We start from the raw sequence: 20,066 nt of genomic DNA, 5'->3' as shown, positions 1-20,066 counted from the left end.
TCACTTTTCACTTTTTTTTCAAATTGATAACTTTTTTTAAAAAAGGAGATATAATTGGCAAATAACGTATTAGTTCCAGATGTACAATGATTCAATATTTCCATATACTATGAAATGATCACCATAATAAGCCTAGTTTTCACCCATCACCACACAGTTACAATTTCTTTTTCCTGTGATGAGAACTTTTCAAATCTACGCTTGCAGCAGAAACTTTCAAATATACCATACAGTATTAATAACTATAGTCACCATGCTGTACATTACATTCCTTGACTTATTTATTTTATAACTGGAAGTTTGTGCCTTTAGAAGACTCCCTTTACCCATTTTGCACATCAGCCATCCCCTGCCCCTGACAACTATCAATCTGTTCTGTGTATCTATGAGTTTGGGGGGTTTTGTTGTTGTTGTTGTTGTTATTTGGTGTTTTTTAGATTTGATTCCGTGTGTAAGAAGGATCACACAGTATTTATCTTTCTCTGTCTATATCACTTAGCATAATGCCCTCAAGGTCCATCAGTGTTGTCACAAATGGCAAGATTTTTTCTTCTTTTTTATGGCTGAATAATATTACATTGTATATATACACCACTTTTTCTTTATCCATTCATCCAATAGATGGACATTTAGGTTGATTCTATGTCTTGGTTATTGTAAATAATGATACAATGAACATGGGGGTGCAGATATCTTTTTGAGTTAGTATTCACATTTCCTTCAGATAAATACTCAGAAGTGAAATTACTGGATCACATGGTACTTCTGTTTATAACTTTTTTTTCCTTTTTTTAATTTTTGAAAGATCCTCCATACTGTTTTTCATGGTGGCTACATCAATTTACATTCCCACCACCAATAATTTATATTCCCACATCCTCACCAACATTTGTTATCTGTCTTTTTTTATATTAGCCAATCTAACAGGAGTGAGGTCGTATCTTACTGTGGTTTTGATTTGCATTTCCCTGTTATTACTGATGTTGAGCACCTTTTATATAATTGTTGATGATTTGTTTATCTTCTTTGGAAAAATGTCTCTGCCTATTTTTTAATCAAATTGTTTTTTTGCTATTGAATTGTATGTCATTTATATAATATGGATAATATTAACCCCTTATCAGATACATGATTTGCAAGTATTTTGTCTCAGTGGGTTTCCTCTTCATTTTGTTGATGGTTTCACTTTCTTGATAATGCCCTTTGATGCACAGAAGTTTTACATTTTGATGAAGTATAATTTATCTGTTTTTGGTTTTTATTTTTTTGGTGTTTGTGCTTTTTATTTCTCATGTAGGGATACACTGCCAAATCCAATATTAGGAAATTCTCCAGGATTTTACTATTACTTTTGTTCTAAATCATATGTATAATCTATTATGTTTCATACTTTCTTAATTATTGTAACAAGGTATGATATCTAGTAGCTCAAGTCCTCCAAATGTCTTTAAATGTCTTCATCATCATCATCTTCTTCAAGATGATTTTGCCTATGCCTTTTGCATTTCTATTGAAATTTTACAATCAGCTTGTCTCTTCTCCCTATACCACTCTACCCCAACATATACACACACATCTTGCTAGAATTTTGATACATGTTGTATTGAGCTGTAAATCTGCAGATAATTTTCATCATTATAGTATTACCTTCCCATTCCATGGTATTATAATCCTGACCTTTTCATTTCATGAAGACGGTATATACCTTAGATGGCCTTTAACTCCACTGAGGAATGCTTTTAAACATCTGTGTAGAGGTATTGCTTACCTTTCTTAAATATATTCCTAGGCATTTAATGGTTTTTGATGTTACTGTAAATATAATTTTTAATATTTATTTTCTAATTGTTTATTATTGGCATAGAAATATAAAGTCACTTCTTTTCTATACGGACTTTGAATCCAGGGACCTTGTTAAAGACAATTTTTAATTCTATTAACTGTTGCATTCTTTTAGGTTTTCTCTATTCATAGTAATAACAGCTTTTTTTTTTCCCTTCATTCTTAATGGTTTTTATTTCTCTTTCTTCCTCCTAGAATAGACAGAACCTTCAAAACAAAACAAGTGGTGATAGTGGATATTTTTATCCCATTCCCAATCTCAGGGGGAAAAGACAGAGTAACAGTAACTAATAGAAGACATGAAGACTTCTAAATGTCATATATAGAACTGTACACAACCCAGTTCTAACACACTTTCTGTCAACTTTGTATTTAATTAGTATATTCTGCTTACATGTTATGTAAATAGTGATTAGGGTTAATTGCCACCTGAGGAACTTCCCTGGTAGTCCAGTGGTTAAGAATCCACCTGCCAATGCAGGGGACACGGGTTCGAGCCCTGGTCCAGGACGATCCCACATGCCACAGAGCAACTAAGCCCATGTGCCACAACTACTAAAACTGCGCTCTAGAGCCCGCATGCCTACAGCCCATGCTCTGCAACAAGAGAAGCCACCACAATGAGAAGCCCGCGCACTGCAATGAAGAGTGCCCCCACTCGCCACAACTAAAGAAAGCCCACACGCAGCAACAGACCCAAGGCAGCCAAAAATAAATAATTAATTTTTTAAAAATTGGCCCAAAAAAATAAAATAAAAATTTGCCACCTGATGTTTTTTCAGTTTGTTCTATCAGTTCTGTGTTCATTTTCATCTTCTTCTCGCCTTATTTTTGGTTAAATATTTTTATTCCATTTCCCTCTTTACTGGCTTATTCATTTTATATTTTCCTATCCTTTTAGTAGTTGTCCTAGAGAGTAGTGGCCTTATTATTATTATTATTTTTTTGCGGTACACAGGCCTCTCACTGTTGTGGCCCCTCCCGTTGCGGAGCACAGGCTCTGGACACGCAGGCTCAGCGGCCATGGCTCACGGGCCCAGCCGCTCCACGGCATGTGGGATCCTCCTGGACCAGGGCACGAACCCGTGTCCCCTGCATCGGCAGGCAGATTCCCAACCACTGCGCCACCAGGGAAGCCCTGGCCTTATTGAAGGCCAATTTCAATTATTCTGTCTTAAACTTTCAGAACAGTAGTAGGTTCAGTATTCTAAGAAAACTTAAAATATGTCAACTCCCTTTATACTCTGATGCTTACTGTGCTCTTGTTCACACAGGACCATTCCTGTTCTAATTTTATGCAGTTAATATTTATTTAGATTTACCAACATATTTTCCTCTTTCTCTCATTTTTCACTGTTTTGTCTCTGTGATAACTTGCTTTCTACCCAAAGAATTGAAGTAGAAATTCTTTTAGCTGGGATAACTGCTAATGAACTCTTTCAGTTTTTGTTTGTCTGAAAATGTCTATATTTTGCCTTCGCTTTTTAAAGGATATTTTCTCCAGGTTTAGAATTCTAGATTGGTACATTTCTTCCACTTGATAATCTGAAGGTATTATTCCATTATCTTCCATTTTCTTATCTTTTCTTTTGAAGTCAAGTGACAGTCTTGTCCCTTTGAAGGTTTTTTGTCTTTTTGCTGTGAATGCTTTTAATCTTTTCTATTTTGATTGGTACCAGTTTTACTATGATGTATCTGGGTGTGCTTTGTGTTATATTTATCCTACTTGGGGCTTCTACCTGATCTTGAATGTATAGCTTTGACGTCTTTCATAAATTTTGAAAAACTTTCTGGCATTATCACTTCAAATACTATTTCTGTTTCATATTCTCTTTCCTCTCTTGCTGTAGTTCTAATTACACTCTAAATATACAATATTTTTTTTTACTGTGACCCAGCTGTCTGACATACTTTTTGTATACAGACAAAAACTGTTTCATTAGGTCTCACAGATACTGCATTTTTTACAAATTGAAGGTTTGTGTCAAGCAAGTCCATCGGTGCTGTTTTTCCAACAGCATTTGCTCACTTCAAGTCTCTGTGTCACATTTTCATAATTCTTGCAATATTCCAAATGATTTCATTATTTTTACATTTGTTATGGTGGTAAGTGATCAGCAATCTAATGATACAATTGTAATTGTTCTGAGGTGCCATGAACCACTCCCACATTAACACAGCCAACTTAATTAGTAAACGTGTATGTTCTGACTGCTCTACAGACTGGCCATTCCCCCATCTCTGTCCCTCTCCCTCAGGCCACCCTATTCCCTGAGACACAACAATGCTGAAATTAGGCCAATTAATAACCCTACAATGCCTCTATAAAGTGTTCAAGTGAAAGGAAGCATTGCACATCTCTCACTTTAAATCAGAAGCTAGAAATGGTCAAGCTTAGTGATAAAGGCATGTCAAAAGCTGCAATCAGATGCAAGTTACACCACTTGTGCCAGTTAGCCAAGTTGTGAATGCAAAGGAAAAGTTCTTGAAGGAAATTAAAAGTGCTATCCAGTGAACATGTAATGATAAGAAAGCAAAACACCCTTACTACTGATATGGAGAAAGTTTCAGTGGGCTGTAGAGGAGATCAAACCAGCCCAACATTCCCTTAAGGCAAAGCCTAATTCAGAGCAAGGCCCTAACTCTTTTCAATTCTGTGAAGACTTGGTGAGGTGAGGAGGCTGCAGAGGAAAAATCTGAGGCTAGGAGAGGAAAAATCTCAGGCTAGCAGAGGTTGGTTCATAATATTTAAGGAAAGAAGCCATCTCTATGACATAGAAGTAAAAGGTGAAGCAGCAAGTACTGATGCAAAAGCTGCAGCAAGTTTTCCAGAACATCTAGCTAAGATCATTAATTAACGTGGCTATGCTAAACAACAGATTTTCAACTCAGAAAACAATCTTCTATTGGAAGAAGATGCTATCTAGAACTTTCATAGCCAGAGAGAAGTCACTGCTTGGCTTCAAAGCTTCAAAAGGACAGGCCTACTCTCTTGTTAGGGGGCTAATGCAGCTAGTGACTTAAAACTAAAGCCAATGCTCATTTACCATTCTGAAAATCCTAGTTTTAAGGTTTTCTTTTCACACATATGCGCATATATCTAAAAACACAAAGACGTGCATAAAACTCCACGTAACTGTAAGGGGTCAATTCTCCAAGACTCAAACATGCCATGCCCTACCCCAAATACTCACAAACTGGAGACAGAGAAAATCACTATTTCTTTCCCAATGTTTTCTTCCAAGGCTCTTTTAATTCTCTCTTGTATGTATGAAATGCAACAACTACGATCATAATAACCATACTATAAACTAACCTATCAGTCTTCACATTTTTTAAAAAGATGTCATTATAAAAATCAAACCCCTATAAAGTTGAAATAGACAGAATCAGGTGATATTTTGTATTTATGAAGGAAAGTATTCCAGGTCATGGTCCTATGCTCAACTAAAGAGATGTTTCAATGTTGTTCCACTTACAATGGAGATACAGCATGTTAAAAAGATAGGAAAACCTAAAATAAGTCAGCCAAATTGAAGTGTTACTTAAATCATTTCAATTCTCTCTTGGCTGCATATAAAATTTTAGAAGATAGCATTATGAAGAACACACAACTAAAAAATAAAAATTACCCGATCATTCATGAGAAGATCTTTCACAATGAAAGTAGCTACCAAAGACTTCAAAGGAGCAGCAAACTGATCTGGTGCAAGGAGAGCAATATGACCAATAGTAACCAGTGGTGTTATGAGATGTTCCAGGTTGCTTGGATCCAGGCTCTTATGCAGAGGCTGAAAACGAGGAAAGGAAAATGATCAACTCCATAAACATGCAAATAAGCTGTTCACATATTTCACCTTCAAATTTTAAAAACTACAAAAGTTCCAATACATGGTTTAAGTAGTAGCTCAAGCTTACATTTAAACTTTTATAGGTTATTTATGTAGAAGGCATCATATTTAAATATTTTCAGTTTTGCCCAAGTTATATTTCAGAGGTTAGGTAAAGAACATTTCAGCATGAAGAATCATATTATGTATCATGTATTATATGACCACATATATAAGTATGTTAGAGACTGCTAAGGCTCACCAATATCCACTTCCATTCAAGAAGGCCTATATGTGCAGTTAGGTGAGTAAGTTCTGGTTACCAGAATGGGAATGAAAGTGAGGTATGCCATGCCTGTGCTGAGGCAGATATGAGTAATGTATCTTCTCCACATTCTCTCTCTTTACTCACTGGCTTGTCTTTTTTTTTTTTTTTTTTTTTTTTTTTTTTGCTGTACGCGGGCCTCTCACTGTTGTGGCCTCCCCCATTGTGGAGCACAGGCTCCGGACGCGCAGGCTCAGCGGCCATGGCTCACGGGCCCAGCTGCTCCGCGGCATGTGGGATCTTCCCGGACCGGGGCACGAACCCGTGTCCCCTGCATTGGCAGGTGGACTCTCAACCACTGCACTACCAGGGAAGCCCTCGATGGCTGTCTTAATACCAAGGATCCAGTGGGACTCAAAGAGAAGCCACTAGTCAAAAAGGGTCTGTGTGCCTAAGCCACTGATTAGAATACAATCAAAGCACCCAATTAGACATTTTTCAGGACCAAGAAATAAGTTTTATTATGTATAGTCACATGGATTTTTGTGGATTTTTATAGCATCAAATATTAAGTACCATAACTAATAAAATTATTTTTATTATTCTAATAGGAAACCCAGCCATTAATATTAATTTTGCCATGACAAAAGAATAAGGCTCCTTATATACTCACATAAATTGATATCTAAAATATGTCATTAAACTTTTTAAATAGGAAAATCAGAAGAGTGACTACAGTATACTATCATTGGCATAAGGAGAGGGGGAAGGGACAAAATATGTGTGTATTTTGTGTATTTATATTACTTGCATATGAATAAAATCTCTCCAGAAAAGTACATTAGAAACTGGTAACATTGGCTGCCTCTAAGAAACTGGGTGGCTGGGGATACGGGGGTGAAGCAAAAGAGAAAAATCCTTTACTCTTTAGTATTTACTACTGGATATTTGTTTTGTATCTTTTGATTTTGAAGTAAGTGAATATATTATCTACTAAAAATTTTAATGACACATTTTAATGAAGAATTGATGCCCTATTCTCTTAAACTGAACACCAAGAATTCTAGGCTTGAAAAACAACACAAAACTGTTCTTCCCAACACACTGGGGCAATATGAGAGGTTTCGTTTAGTCAAAAGTATATTTAAATGAGTTTACTTGTTGCTATTCTCGATGACCTCCCTCAGTACCTCCATTGCACATCTAAGTGATAACTTGTTGTTTACATTATAAACAAATACTTGATAGTGTACTTTTTTCAATTCATTATAATGTGTGACAATTTTCCACAGTAAGATAATAAAATCATTTCAGAAAAAGCAAAATAAATGGCCAGTCCCTGGATTAACAGTAACCTCATAAAGGCCATATGTCTTTATGAAACCTTTTCTCAGAAAGCCAGCCTATCTTGTATCTCATAGTAGAAGGATTACCGGTTAGGTTCTCATAAAGATAAGTAACAGATATCAAAAATGAAAATAAAAGTACCCTAAAAATTCAAGTTATTATCAGCATTATCCTCCTCATCATCATCATTGGAAGGAACAAAAAGGAGATTATTCAAGAAAAACAAAAGCTTTCTAGAAATCAACATGAGTTCATTGAAGTCATCCTTTTATTAAAAAAAAGACTATAGAAAGTATTTCCACCCCCAAATTTAAAATATATTACTATTTGCTATCTATAGCAAAGATGCTGTTTAATAAATAAAACTTTTTTCCTCCTTTAGGTCTTTAACATAATATATGAAAATATGACAAAATTAGGATAAATATTTCTAAAACAGAGATAACAAGTCTAAGTATTTATGGTGGGTTAGTTTCAGCATAATTTCCAAATTGTTTTGACTTCATTCAAAGCTCCTAAACTAAAATTCTAAGTTAGGATTTTATAGATTTTCTGCTTAGCTTCTATGTGCAGGAAGAATACTATTATAATAGCTCCTGATTATAATAGCTTGTAATGAAATTGCAATGCTTAGAAAGGGTAATAGTAATTCCAAGTACAGAAAAAATAATATAAAATACATATTGAAAAGATGGTCAGTAGACATTTGATCCTATCCAACCAATACATCCATAAGACACTTGGTCTACACACAAACGTCCCTGATATTTGTTCATATTTGGTCCTGTCCAAAGCCATTTATCATGGACCAAATATGCCCACAGACATTTTGGAGAGCACCAAAATATCAAGGACCTTTTGATGTGGACCAAATGCTCTGCAAGGGAAAAGGTACATTTTAATCTGACATAAAATTATGTCAGTTATTTAAGGACAAACTTAAACTTATTTACCTTACATTACAAATTAGTATGGATTTATAGAACCCCACATTTCAGTAGTATCTCATATATAGAAATCTAACTTTCAAATCTGTAAACTGATAATCATCTACTACCTACTATCAGTAAGTAGGGTTTTTTTGGTTTTGTTTTGTTTTGTTTTTGCAGTAAGCGGGTCTGTCACTGTTGTGGTCTCTCCCGTTGCGGAGCATAGGCTCCGCACATGCAGGCTCAGCGACCATGGCTCACAGGCCTAGCCGCTCTGCGGCATGTGGGATCTTCCCGGACCGGGGCACGAACCCGTGTTTCCTGCATCGGCAGGTAGACTCTCAACCACTGCACCACCAGGGAAGCCCAGTAAGTAGGATTTTATATGTAATTACTTACTAATGAAAAATAGTTTCCTAATACTAAATGTATAAAGTAATGTCAAAAAATATTATACAACTGTTTGATTTCTGAATCTGAGTTAGCATTAAACATCTGAATAATCAGATATTTTCTGATTTTAACCACCCATCAATACTGATTATACTAATTCAAATTCTGAAAATAAACTATAAAATGATACATCTCCAAATGTGAACATCCTATAAAATCATTCATATTTGTTTTTTAACTATAACATGAAACAAACAAAAAACTTTTCTCTTTACCTCAAATATCTGTGCAAACTGTGTCTCTTTACTAGAAAATATCGCATGGATACAATGAATAGCATATTTGGCTTGACGGGGGGGTCCTTTTTTAGATTTGTGATGTAAAACAGGAAGCAAAGCTCTAAAAAAAAAAAAAAAATTAAAGAAAAACAATTAACCAGAAAAAACAACATGACTTCCACTAGATATTTTAATGCTTGTATTTTTTAAGTAATGTTTTATAAGAACAAAAAAAGTTATAACATCTACTCAGACATTTTCAATCTATAATTTTGCTTTATAAATATCTATATCAAAAATATAATCCAAATACAAGTATTTTTTCCTTTTTACTTAGTAATTATAAAAACAAACAAGGATGGTGACCCATTTCTTCTTTTTAATGTCATTCCTTTAGCCTTTTCTATTTCATTCTCACTGGTACCACTTCAGCTAAGCTTCTGCCACTTTACACCTTCATTCTCCAGGCTTTTCCTCTTCCAATTCACCTTTTACTTTGTGCCAAAACAACCTACATGAACAGAAATTTGATCATTTAACCAATACAAATTGAGCACTTACTATAGTGCCAGGCACTATTAAAAGTCCCAAATCCTTGCCTTCATGCCACCAGCATATTAGGGATAAGCACATGATTATATATAAATTAGCAAAACATATGTTATTTCAAACTGTGGTAACTCCTGTAAAGGGAAAAAAAGAAGCAGAAGAAGAAAAAGAGGACAGGAATAGGGAATGGGGCTAAGTGTGTAACAGTGTTACAATTTTAAATAGGGTGCTTATAGACATGCTTATAAAGTAACATTTGAGCAGAGTTCTGAAAGAGGTAGGGAATGGGTTATATAGCTACCTGGAAGAACATTTATGTATCGTATCATTCCGCTATATAAAAACTTAAAATCCTGAATAAAGCAGAATCTCTTAGCTCAACTATTATGACTACATCTCACAGTGAAAGCAACTTCTGAATCCTCCTCCTTCACCAATAGCAACCCAGTGCTCCAGTAGAAAAAAAAATTAGAGATAAAATAATTCATTATAATAATATCAGAGTCTCAGAAAAGATACCAACAGCAAAATATAATAAAAAAAAATAAATGACAAACTGAAGGGAAACTTTGCATTTCATGTTACAGAGAAAGGGTTAATATCCCTAAAATGTAAACACCTACAAATAGAGAATGAAAAGACCAACAATATCACAGAAAAATGGGCTGGATTTAACAGAGTAGAAAGCTCTTCAAAACAAGATAAACAAATTACCCTATTATGTGTGAACAGATGTTTATCTTCACTCCTGTAAAAACATATATAAATACAAATTAAAACTATACTCAGAGGACTTCTGCTTCAGATTAGGACAGTATATCTGAGACTGGGTTTACTCTTTTACCTTAAACAAGTAGAAAACAAGATAATATGTTAATGGTTTCAGACACTGGGCAATAGGAAGCGCAGTGCGAAAAGCCGTAAAAAATGGGAAACAAACTAGAAGAGTGCCACATCTGCCCCCAATTACTGCAAGGAGGTAGTTTCCAGACTGCAGTACAAGGAGAAGTAGAGACCCAAATAGAGCCTGGTGGTTGCATGCAACTGAGGGAGATAGGAATGAGAATTCAGGGAGGCCAAGGGAGCTATACTTTCTACAGCAAAGTACCACAGAGGAGGGACCTACAAAGAGAGAAAGAGAGCTTGAGTTTTGTAGACCTGAAGAGGGGTATCCCTGAGTCTTTGGCTGAATAATGATCAGTGTCATGCAAGAGCAAAAACTACCTAAGACCAGGAAAAGAATGTTAGAAAGAAGTAGGCCAAAAAACTCCCTACCATACATAGGGCTGGTAGCAATTCATGTTTCCACCAGCCACAGCAGAAAGACCTTCTAATATATAATCAGGACAAAATTAATCAATAGACACAGTCCCAGAAATGGCACAGGTGACAGAATTAGCAAAGACATAAAAACAGTTGTTATAAATATGCTCCATATGGTCATGAAGGTGTAAGAAGAAAACATGAACATGATGAGGACAGAAGTGAAATACATATATTAAAAAGACCCAAATGGAACTACTAAATATGAAAAATATAATACCTCAAATTTAAAATATATACATAGAATAAAAGCAGATTATATATATCATAGGAAAAAAGATCAGTGAACTTGAAGACATAGCAATAGAAACTATGCAAAATAAAACAAAAGCGGGGGGACAGGAAAAAAATAAGAATGGCACATCAGTGGCCTCCAAGACAATATTAAGTAGTCAAAAATACATGCAATTGGAGTCCCAGAAACCAAGGGAGAAGCGGAGAGGGAGGGAGGGAGGGAGGGAGGGAGGGAGGGAGGGAGGGAGGGAGGGAGGGAGGGAGGGAGGGAGGGAGGGAGGGAGGGAGGAAGGAAGGAAGGAAGGAAGGAAGGAAGGAAGGAAGGAAGGAAGGAAGGAAGGGAGGAAGGGAGGAAGAATTACAAAAAAACCCTCCAAATATGATGAAAATAAACCCACAGTCCCAAGAATCTCAATAAACCTCAAGCAGAAGAAACATTAAGTATACCATTCCAAGGCACATCATTATCAATTTGGTGAAAACAGCAATTAAAAAAAAAAATCTCAAAACCAGTCAGAGAAGACATATTAGGTACAGAGGAACAAAGAATGAAAGAACACTTTTCATCAGAAACTATGCGGTCTAGAAAATAAGAGAGTGACATCTTTTAGGTACTAAAAACCAAAAGAACTCTCAACGTAGAATTCTATTCCTAGCAAAAATACTTTAAGAATGAAAATAAAATAAAGACTTTTTCAGACAAAGAAAAGCTAAGATAATTAATTATAAGCAGAATTATACTCTAAGAAACATTAAAGTTATTCAGGAACAAAAATGATACCAGATGAAAATATGGATAGATATCCAAAACATGAAGAATGGCAAAAAAGGTAAATGTATGTGTACAAATCAAAGAAATATGCTATTGTTAACCTGAGATATATCAAAGTGTTTAGGGCAAAAATATCAGTAACATACGGTAGCATTTATAACATATATAGAAACAAAATATACGACAACAAAAGCACAAAAGCCTGGAGGGGGAAGGCACGGAAGTATACTGCTGCAAGATTTTTACAATATACATTGAGGGGTATAATTTTATTTGAACACAGATAAGCCAATAAAATAAAATCATTAAAAATACTCAACCTCAAAGAGGGCAGAAATAGAAAGAAATGGGAACATATATTAAGATGGCAGCTTTAAACCCAACTGTATCAACAGTTACATTAAATGGTAAACGGTATAAACATTCCAATTGAGTGTGTCAAACTGGATTAAAACAACCAAAATCAAAACAAACCAACAAAAACAAAACAAAGACCAAACTCAAACTATAGGATATTTACATGGTATTTATTTTAAATATTAAGTCCCAGGAACATTTACAGGGAAGGAAGGAAGGGAGGGATGGAGGGAGCAAGGGAGGGAGGAAAGAATGAATGAGAGAACTGGGACTTTCCGGGTGGTGCAGTGGTTAAGAATCTGCCTGCCAATGCAAGGGACATGGGTTCGAGCCCTGGCCCAGGAAGATTCCACATGTTGCAGAGCAACTAAGCCCGTGTGTCACAACTACTGAGCCTGCGCTCCAGAGCCCGCAAGCCACAGCTACTGAGCCCGCACGCCACAACTACTGAACCGTGCACACCTAGAGCCCGTGCTCCGCAACAAGAGAAGCCACCACAGTGAGAAGCCCGCGCACCGCAGCGAAGAGTAGCCCCCGCTCGCCACAACTAGAGAAAGCCTGTGTGCAGCAATGAAGATCCAATGCAGCCAAAAATAAATATATAAATAAATTTTAATGTTAATAATAATAAAAATAAAGAATGAGAGAATAAAAGACCAAAAGAAAGAGATATGCCTTGCAAACACGAATACAAATAAAAGTAGATGCTGCTCTCAAAGACTGCGGAACAAGGAAGATAACCAGGGACAAGGAGAAACATTTCATTAACAACACAGTCTGTTGACAAGGCTATGGGGAACCAAGTACATTCATACACTGCTGGAGAGAATGCGAAATGGTATAACCACTACAGAGGGAACTGTAACAATATCTAGTAAAATTATGTATGCATTTATTCTATGATATATCCACAAAATAAATATTTAAATGTGGAATAACTGCTAGTACATGTAAAGAGAAAAAAAAGCAAGGTGGAGAGAGGCATGTATAGTGTACTTTATCATTCGCCTATCAAAGAGGTCATGTGAACACACATACATATACACACACACACTGAAACACACCTAGACCGACATGCATGAAAAGACTTCTTTTAAGTTTATCTATAGGTAAGAAGGAATAGGGTAGAGTGTTGAGGAGTACAAGCTAGACTTCTTAGAATATAATATATCTTGCTTTTTCAGCTTGTCTTTAAAACCTGTGAATATTTCATATAATTAAAAAATAAAAAATTTTTAAAGTAACCTCAAAAAATAAAAAGAAACAAATGAACAAAAGTGTGCATCCATTTGGTGGCATAACCACACAAAGAATCATTCCAAGTAACTTTAAAACACAAGAATTTGACTGTAAATCCCTAACGTGATACACCCTAAGTACAAAAGAGAACTACATAAGGCAAACAAACAGCTGTTTTTAGGAATCACACTGGTGGTGCTACTACTATTCTGAGACCGTTCTGTATTTATTATGGGATAATTGAAATGAGTTATTATGTAATATCATAGTTTTATCATCCTGTATTATCTCAGCATAGGGGAAAAGATAAAAATGTAAAATTGAAGAGGCTCAATAAAAACCCAATTTGAACTGGAATAATCAATATAAACATACAATGCATTTTATCTTCCAAAAAACCTTTTTTTTTAAAGCTGTAGTCACAGAATTGTCCTAGAAAAGTGACCCAAACATTAGCAATTAGTACACACAGGATTCACATTCTGATTTCTTAATACTATTCCCATTAAAAGGAACCAGCGTGAGCCATGGCCGCTGAGCCTGTGCATCCGGAGCCTGTGCTCCGCAACGGGAGAGGCCACAACAGTGAGAGGCCCGCGTACCGCAAAAAAAAAAAAAAAAAAAAAAAGGAACCAGGGTTCCTTAGAGAAATGGCTGAATCCAGGTCTGGGGCAGGACATGTACAAGATGGGTCTGGAACATTTTGTCATACCAGGTTGCAAAGACATTACAAAGATTAGTGGAGTTATTGAAAAGGATTCAGAAGTCAATCTGAATAGCCTATAGATGGGACAATGTGAGAGCATCACGTGATCACTGTAAGTGACTGAACACAAATATGAGTAAATCCATCAGTTTATAATATTTTTAAAAGACGACAACAGAGGATACTAGTAAACTCCTCACTCTTTATTTTGAACTCTGTTCAATACATAAAAGAATCACCCATTACTTACAGATATGGAAAACACACTTATGGTTACCAAAGGGGAAGTGTGGTGGGGAGGGATAAATGAGGTGCTTAGGATGAACATATACACACTACTACATATGTATAAGACAGATAACCAACAAGGACCTACTGTAGAGCACAGGGAATTCTACTCAATATTCTGTGATAACCTACATGAGAAAAGAATCTAAAAAAAAAGAATATATGTATAACTGAATCACTTTGCTGTACATCTGAAACTAACACAACATTGTAAAGCAACTATACTCCAATAAAAAAAGATTATTCATGATGTTTAAAATAAACTGATAAATAAATTAAATGAAAAAAAGCATTTTAGGGCTTCCCTGGTGGCGCAGGGGTTGAGAGTCCGCCTGCCGATGCAGGGGACACGGGTTTGTGGCGCGGTCCAGGAAGATTCCACATGCCGTGGAGCGGCTGGGCCCGTGAGCCATGGCCGCTGAGCCTGCGCGTCCGGAGCCTGTGCTCCGCAATGGGAGAGGCCACAACAGTGAGAGGCCCGCATAATGCAAATAACAATAATAATAAAAAAAGTATTTTAATTTTTCTTTATGTGCTTTAAAGTAATGCTTATGTTTCTGCAAGTCAACTGACTTAGAGCAAAACGAATAATATTAATTAGGTACAGAAAAAAAGCCTGAATAAATAACTTGTGATGCTAAAAAAAAAAAAAAGGAAAAAAAAAGTATCAAGCACTTATTCTGCCAAAGAATAGATGAGAAGTTCCTCTTTATAAAAGTATTCAGCTCATAAGTGATAAAGGAATGACAGAGTATCATTACTGATTACTAAATATGATCAACTGCTAACATCATAAAAGAGAAACAACCAGGTATTACATTCCTCCTGACAGAAGAGCATACCACCACCTACAAAATGGTCCTGTGATGACAAAATAGCTGAAGCAGAATCCAGTCAGGCCTCTGGATTCAACTATCACTTTACAGAAAACAAAGGAAAACGTTAAAGCATGCCAAAGGCATACAATTAGCAAAAATCCAAAATCAGTTTATATGAAACTCCTCAAGATAAACAACCTGGTTTCTTCATCAAACACAAAGAGAAGAGCTAACTGGAGGGGGAACCTACAGGAGAAAAGGGACTTCAGAGACCTATCAAGCAATAACAATGTAGAAACCTCACTTGGATCCTGATTTTAAAAAAACCCAAACTGTTAAAAAAAAATTACTATATTTTTGAGAAAATTAATTGGACATTATTATTAGGAAATTATTATTAACTGTGTTTACAATAAAAGTACTGTCATCATTTTTTTAGAGTTCTTATATTTTGGAGATACTGAGATGTATAGATGAAAATATAGAGTCTGGGATTTGTTTTCAAATATAAGGGGAATGCGGGTAGTGAGTAAAATTATAAATTAAACAAAGTGGCTTTTAGTTATTTATATATAAACGGGTTAGTGGATACATGGGAGTTCACTATAATATTCTACCTCTTTTTTATATGTTTGAGAACTTCAATAATAAACTATGTAAAAAAAACAATTCGAGCCTCACCAAAATGCCCTCTTTTTAGTCTGTGGTTTCTTTGTGAAATAAAAAATTATTATTTTCTGGTTACTTCAGTAACTGAAGTACCCAGAGAAGACCTAACTTCTCATAAGTCAGACTTTACAATACAAACATCCATAATGTCTTTTCTTAGTAATCAAGAGAAAAATTACAGGTCACACACAAGTAAGAAGCAACTGTGGTGGAGACTTTCAAAGATAGCATGAGAAATTTTAGGTTCATCCAATGTTCTGCATACTCATTTAAAGAGAAAACAGAAATAAACCAAAACAATAAGAAAAAAAAAAAAACAATTTCGTGGTTCCTAAAGCCCTAGGCAGACTGAGAAGTTAATGAACGTAAATGAAGCAACTACCTTCTAACTGCTTTTTATATTAATAAGTTTCTATTAAAGGAAATCCTTTATTCCCTCATTAAATTGATTTTTTCCGCTTCAAATTCAAGGGGGAACCCCCTGCCGCCCCAGTTGCGAACAAAACTGAAAAACACATTAAAAACACTAAAGAAAAAAACTCCAAATCCTACTACCCTGAAATAATTAGTGTTAACATTTTTTAGAACTACTTCTAAAATTTCTCTGTACATACATACACATATTAAATAAATGAGAATACAAAATATATATTATTTGGAAACTTTTTTTTTAAAAGGTCACACAGGTCTTGTGGCTGGCTATACCACAATTAATCTAACCAATCTCCTACCAATGAGCATTTAGATGGTGTTTTTTTTTTTAAATCTTTACAACAAAACCATGAACATCCCTGTGCTAGCTCTTTATCTAGCGTCTCTGAGCTTTATATCCTATAATCTGCTCTGAGATCCTGGAGCTGTAAATCTGCAAATTACATTTCCCAGACTCCCACAAGAGCTGGTAGGTTCTTCCAACAAGAGACAGCACAGCTTCTTTAAGGCCTTCTCTGTAGTATCTGTGCTGCCCTGCAGCAAGAGCCAGGCCACCCCTACTCTGCCAGTTAGTTGGCACGATGTGGACAGGCTCTTCCACCCACTGGGCAGTCCTTAACACCGCTTATTCCCAGGTGTTCCACCAGCCCTAAGGGTGGTTACTGCTTCCAGCAAATCATAATCTCTGAGCTGCCACAGCAACTTTTTGCTCTTTCAAGCTTCAAACATCTGTATTAATTAATTTATTTACGTTTAAAATACCTGGAATGGTTTCTGTTTCTGACTGGACCCTGAACCATATAACCACTGTGTAGACATATTTTCTAATTATCTCTGGGATAAATTCCTCAAAGTGAAACTACAGTATTAAACACCACACACATTTTAAGTTGGTATGTATTACCGCATTACCAACTGAGAAAAGCTGCATCAGTTTATATTCCAACTGACAGCAGCACTGGCATGCTAGCTAAAACTGGTTATACAGCATATGGGTATTGTATTTTCCTCCAGTACTCTTAGCAGGCATAAATGTCCTTTCCTAATGTGATGAAGGACTTCCTGTTTGTAAATTTCTTATTTATTCTCTATGTTAGTATTCTACTGTGAGACATGCCTGTTATTCTTTTGTTAAGAATCTTAATACATTACAAATATTATTGAAAATAGCTTCCCAGCATACCAGTTCTGTTTCCATTTCATGATTTTTGCTTTTGTCTAAATAGTATTCTCCCTCACTAAAATATAAGGGCAGAGACTTAACCTGTCCTTTTCATTTTAACATCCTCAAGTACTTTACACACGATGAAGGCTCTACAAATATTTTTTTCAATAAATGAATTTTTAAAAATCCAATCCATCAATATTTCAATTGTGACTTGGCATCAGTGTCCCTTTCACCACAAAGTAAGAAGTTACAAAAAATGTACTGGTTACTAATACGTTTATTAATTTTATATATATTTAAAATATTAGATATATGAATAATCTTTGACTCACCTGGAATATGTGTAAAAGCAAGTAAGCAGTCTACATTAATTTTTCTTTTTAAAATAGCTTGCCAATTATTTACTCAATAATCTAAGTTTTCCTAATTTCTTTGTTAAATATTATACCCCTCACTATTATAGGGTTGTACAGGGTTGCAAATTTCTTATACACTTTACTTTTAAATCTTCTGATTTCTACTTGTATAATATTTTCTAAATGATTGTCAATGGTATATAAAGAAAGCTTTGGATTTTTACATACTAATTTTGCCCATCTTAATTTTTAGTATTTTAGTAGTTCTGCAGGTCATTCTCTTGAATTTTTCTTAGAATATGATAACTTTGCTTCCTCCTTTCCAACACCTGCACCTCTTATTTTCTTATGTAATTATATTGGTTAATGCTTCTTAAACAATGTTAAATCATAGCAGAGCTAGTGTATTTTCTCATCTTGCTCCTGATTTTACTGGGAATGCTTCTAGTGTTTTACCATATGATGGTGCATACTGGTTTGAGAAGTATGAAGGCATTAAATCGTATTTTATTGGGTTTAATTATAAACAGCTGATTTTTCTTTTACCAGAAGCCCTTTTAGCATCTATCAAAATGATCTATTGTGTGCCCTTTCCCTTTTACTCACTTATATAATGAACTATAACATGAATATTAGGCTTTTTAGTAGTAACCCTTTTTGTATTCCTGGAATTAACCAATTTGGCCATAGTATATTCTTGTTTTACTGTAGTACACTCTATTTTTGATAATATTTTATGTACAACTTTTGCATCAATATTAGTAAGATTTGTCTTATAGTTTTCTTTTGGAGGGATATCTTTTATCAGGTTTTAGCATTCCTGCTAGTTACCTTGGCTTTATAAGAAGTAATCTAAATGCTTTCTTTTTCCCCCTATACTCTGGACAATTAAAAAGAATTAGAATTCCTGTTTTTTTAAAAAATATATATATAGATTTGAAATACCTCCTTTAACACACACCTTTTATTGGCCCTTATTATTATTATTAGAGGGTAATTTTCTCTAATTCTTTTATAGTTATAGTCTATTAGGTTTTCTTCTTCCCTCGACTTGACTCAATTTTATTTATTTACATCACCCTTAAAAATAATTCAGGTTTTCAAATATCTAAGACATAGATAGAGCCACATCTAACACTTAAATAATGAAAGTAAAATGATGAGGAAAGAAAAATCAGAGATATGCAAACAAGAAGAAAACAGAAGTCTGATTTAGGGGCATAAGCTAAACTGAATGCAAAGGGAAAAAAAAAATCACACAACTTGGTAGACAGACTGACCTCACAATAAAAAGGGGCTAATACATTCCTTAAGTCCTTGAATCCTAAATAATATCCTTCATTGCCCCTTATTTAAGCACAACTTGGCTAGTTAGGAAATGCTTTAGATACATTCTTTTTGTCCATCAAACTCTCTAGTTATTGAATCATTAACTTTGGAAATCTTTTGTGATTGAAAAGAAATAAGTCAGGCTCATTACCTTTCCGTTGTACATGATCCACCTTTTTATTTTCCCTTGATGTTTATGAAATCACTTCAGTAATCTCTGAAAATTCAGTAAATTCCATCACAATATTTTCCTAAAACATGAGCCCTTTTAATCTCCAGATTCATGTTTTTCATTCGTTCTAAACAAGTTTACTATTATTTTTTTTAAATGTTTTCCATTTCCCATTATTCTGTTGTCTCTCCACAGAAACTAATCATGGCTTTTCACTATCTGCAATTCTCTTTAACTGCCCTTCATTTCTTTGCCCACTATATCTACATTCTATGCAGTTTCCTCAAGTTCAACAGAACCCTTCCTGGTTACATTTTCAATATTGTTTACTCTGCTCCTTGCTGTTTATTATTTATTTTGCCGTACGCGGGCCTCTCACTGTTGTGGCCTCTCCCGCTGTGGAGCACAGGCTCCAGATGGGCAGGCTCAGTGACCATGGCTCACAGGCCCAGCCGCTCTGCGGCATGTGGGATCCCTCCTGGACCGGGGCACGAACCCGTGTCCCCTGCATCGGCAGGCGGACTCTCAACCACTGCGCCAACAGGGAAGCCCATCCTTGTTGTTTATAATAAATTACTTTCTATAATACAAATATGTTCCTGCTTTTCTTTATCCTTAGTTCTGCCATTTCTCTTTTTATGTTATCTTATTTTTGTTCTTTTTTTCCAGATGTCATTTGCTGTTTCATTTTCTTGGCAGTTTAGAACAACTGTCTAAAATTTTCTTTTTTCCTAGAAAAATACAATTCTTCCAAAGTGCTAATCAGCTAT

The 20,066-nt window shown here is 35.3% G+C and overlaps 1 protein-coding gene across 9 annotated transcripts in view; it reads right to left on the bottom strand.

Moving 5' to 3' along the window:
* PDS5B (PDS5 cohesin associated factor B) overlaps positions 1-20,066 on the bottom strand; it is a 183,483-nt gene that overhangs the window by 41,345 nt on the left and 122,072 nt on the right. For all 9 annotated transcript variants that reach the window (XM_059041609.2, XM_067016965.1, XM_059041611.2 and 6 more), the window contains exons 20-21: positions 8,882-9,005; positions 5,475-5,633 (exon numbers count right to left, since the gene is read on the bottom strand). In XM_059041609.2, the coding sequence (XP_058897592.1) occupies positions 5,475-5,633; positions 8,882-9,005 (283 nt within the window). The remainder of the gene's footprint in view (positions 1-5,474; positions 5,634-8,881; positions 9,006-20,066) is intronic.

Source organism: Kogia breviceps, chromosome 16 (assembly GCF_026419965.1).
Source record: "Kogia breviceps isolate mKogBre1 chromosome 16, mKogBre1 haplotype 1, whole genome shotgun sequence".
Classification (NCBI taxonomy): Eukaryota; Metazoa; Chordata; class Mammalia; order Artiodactyla; family Physeteridae; genus Kogia; species Kogia breviceps.
This window is presented reverse-complemented; position numbering and strand designations above follow the sequence as displayed.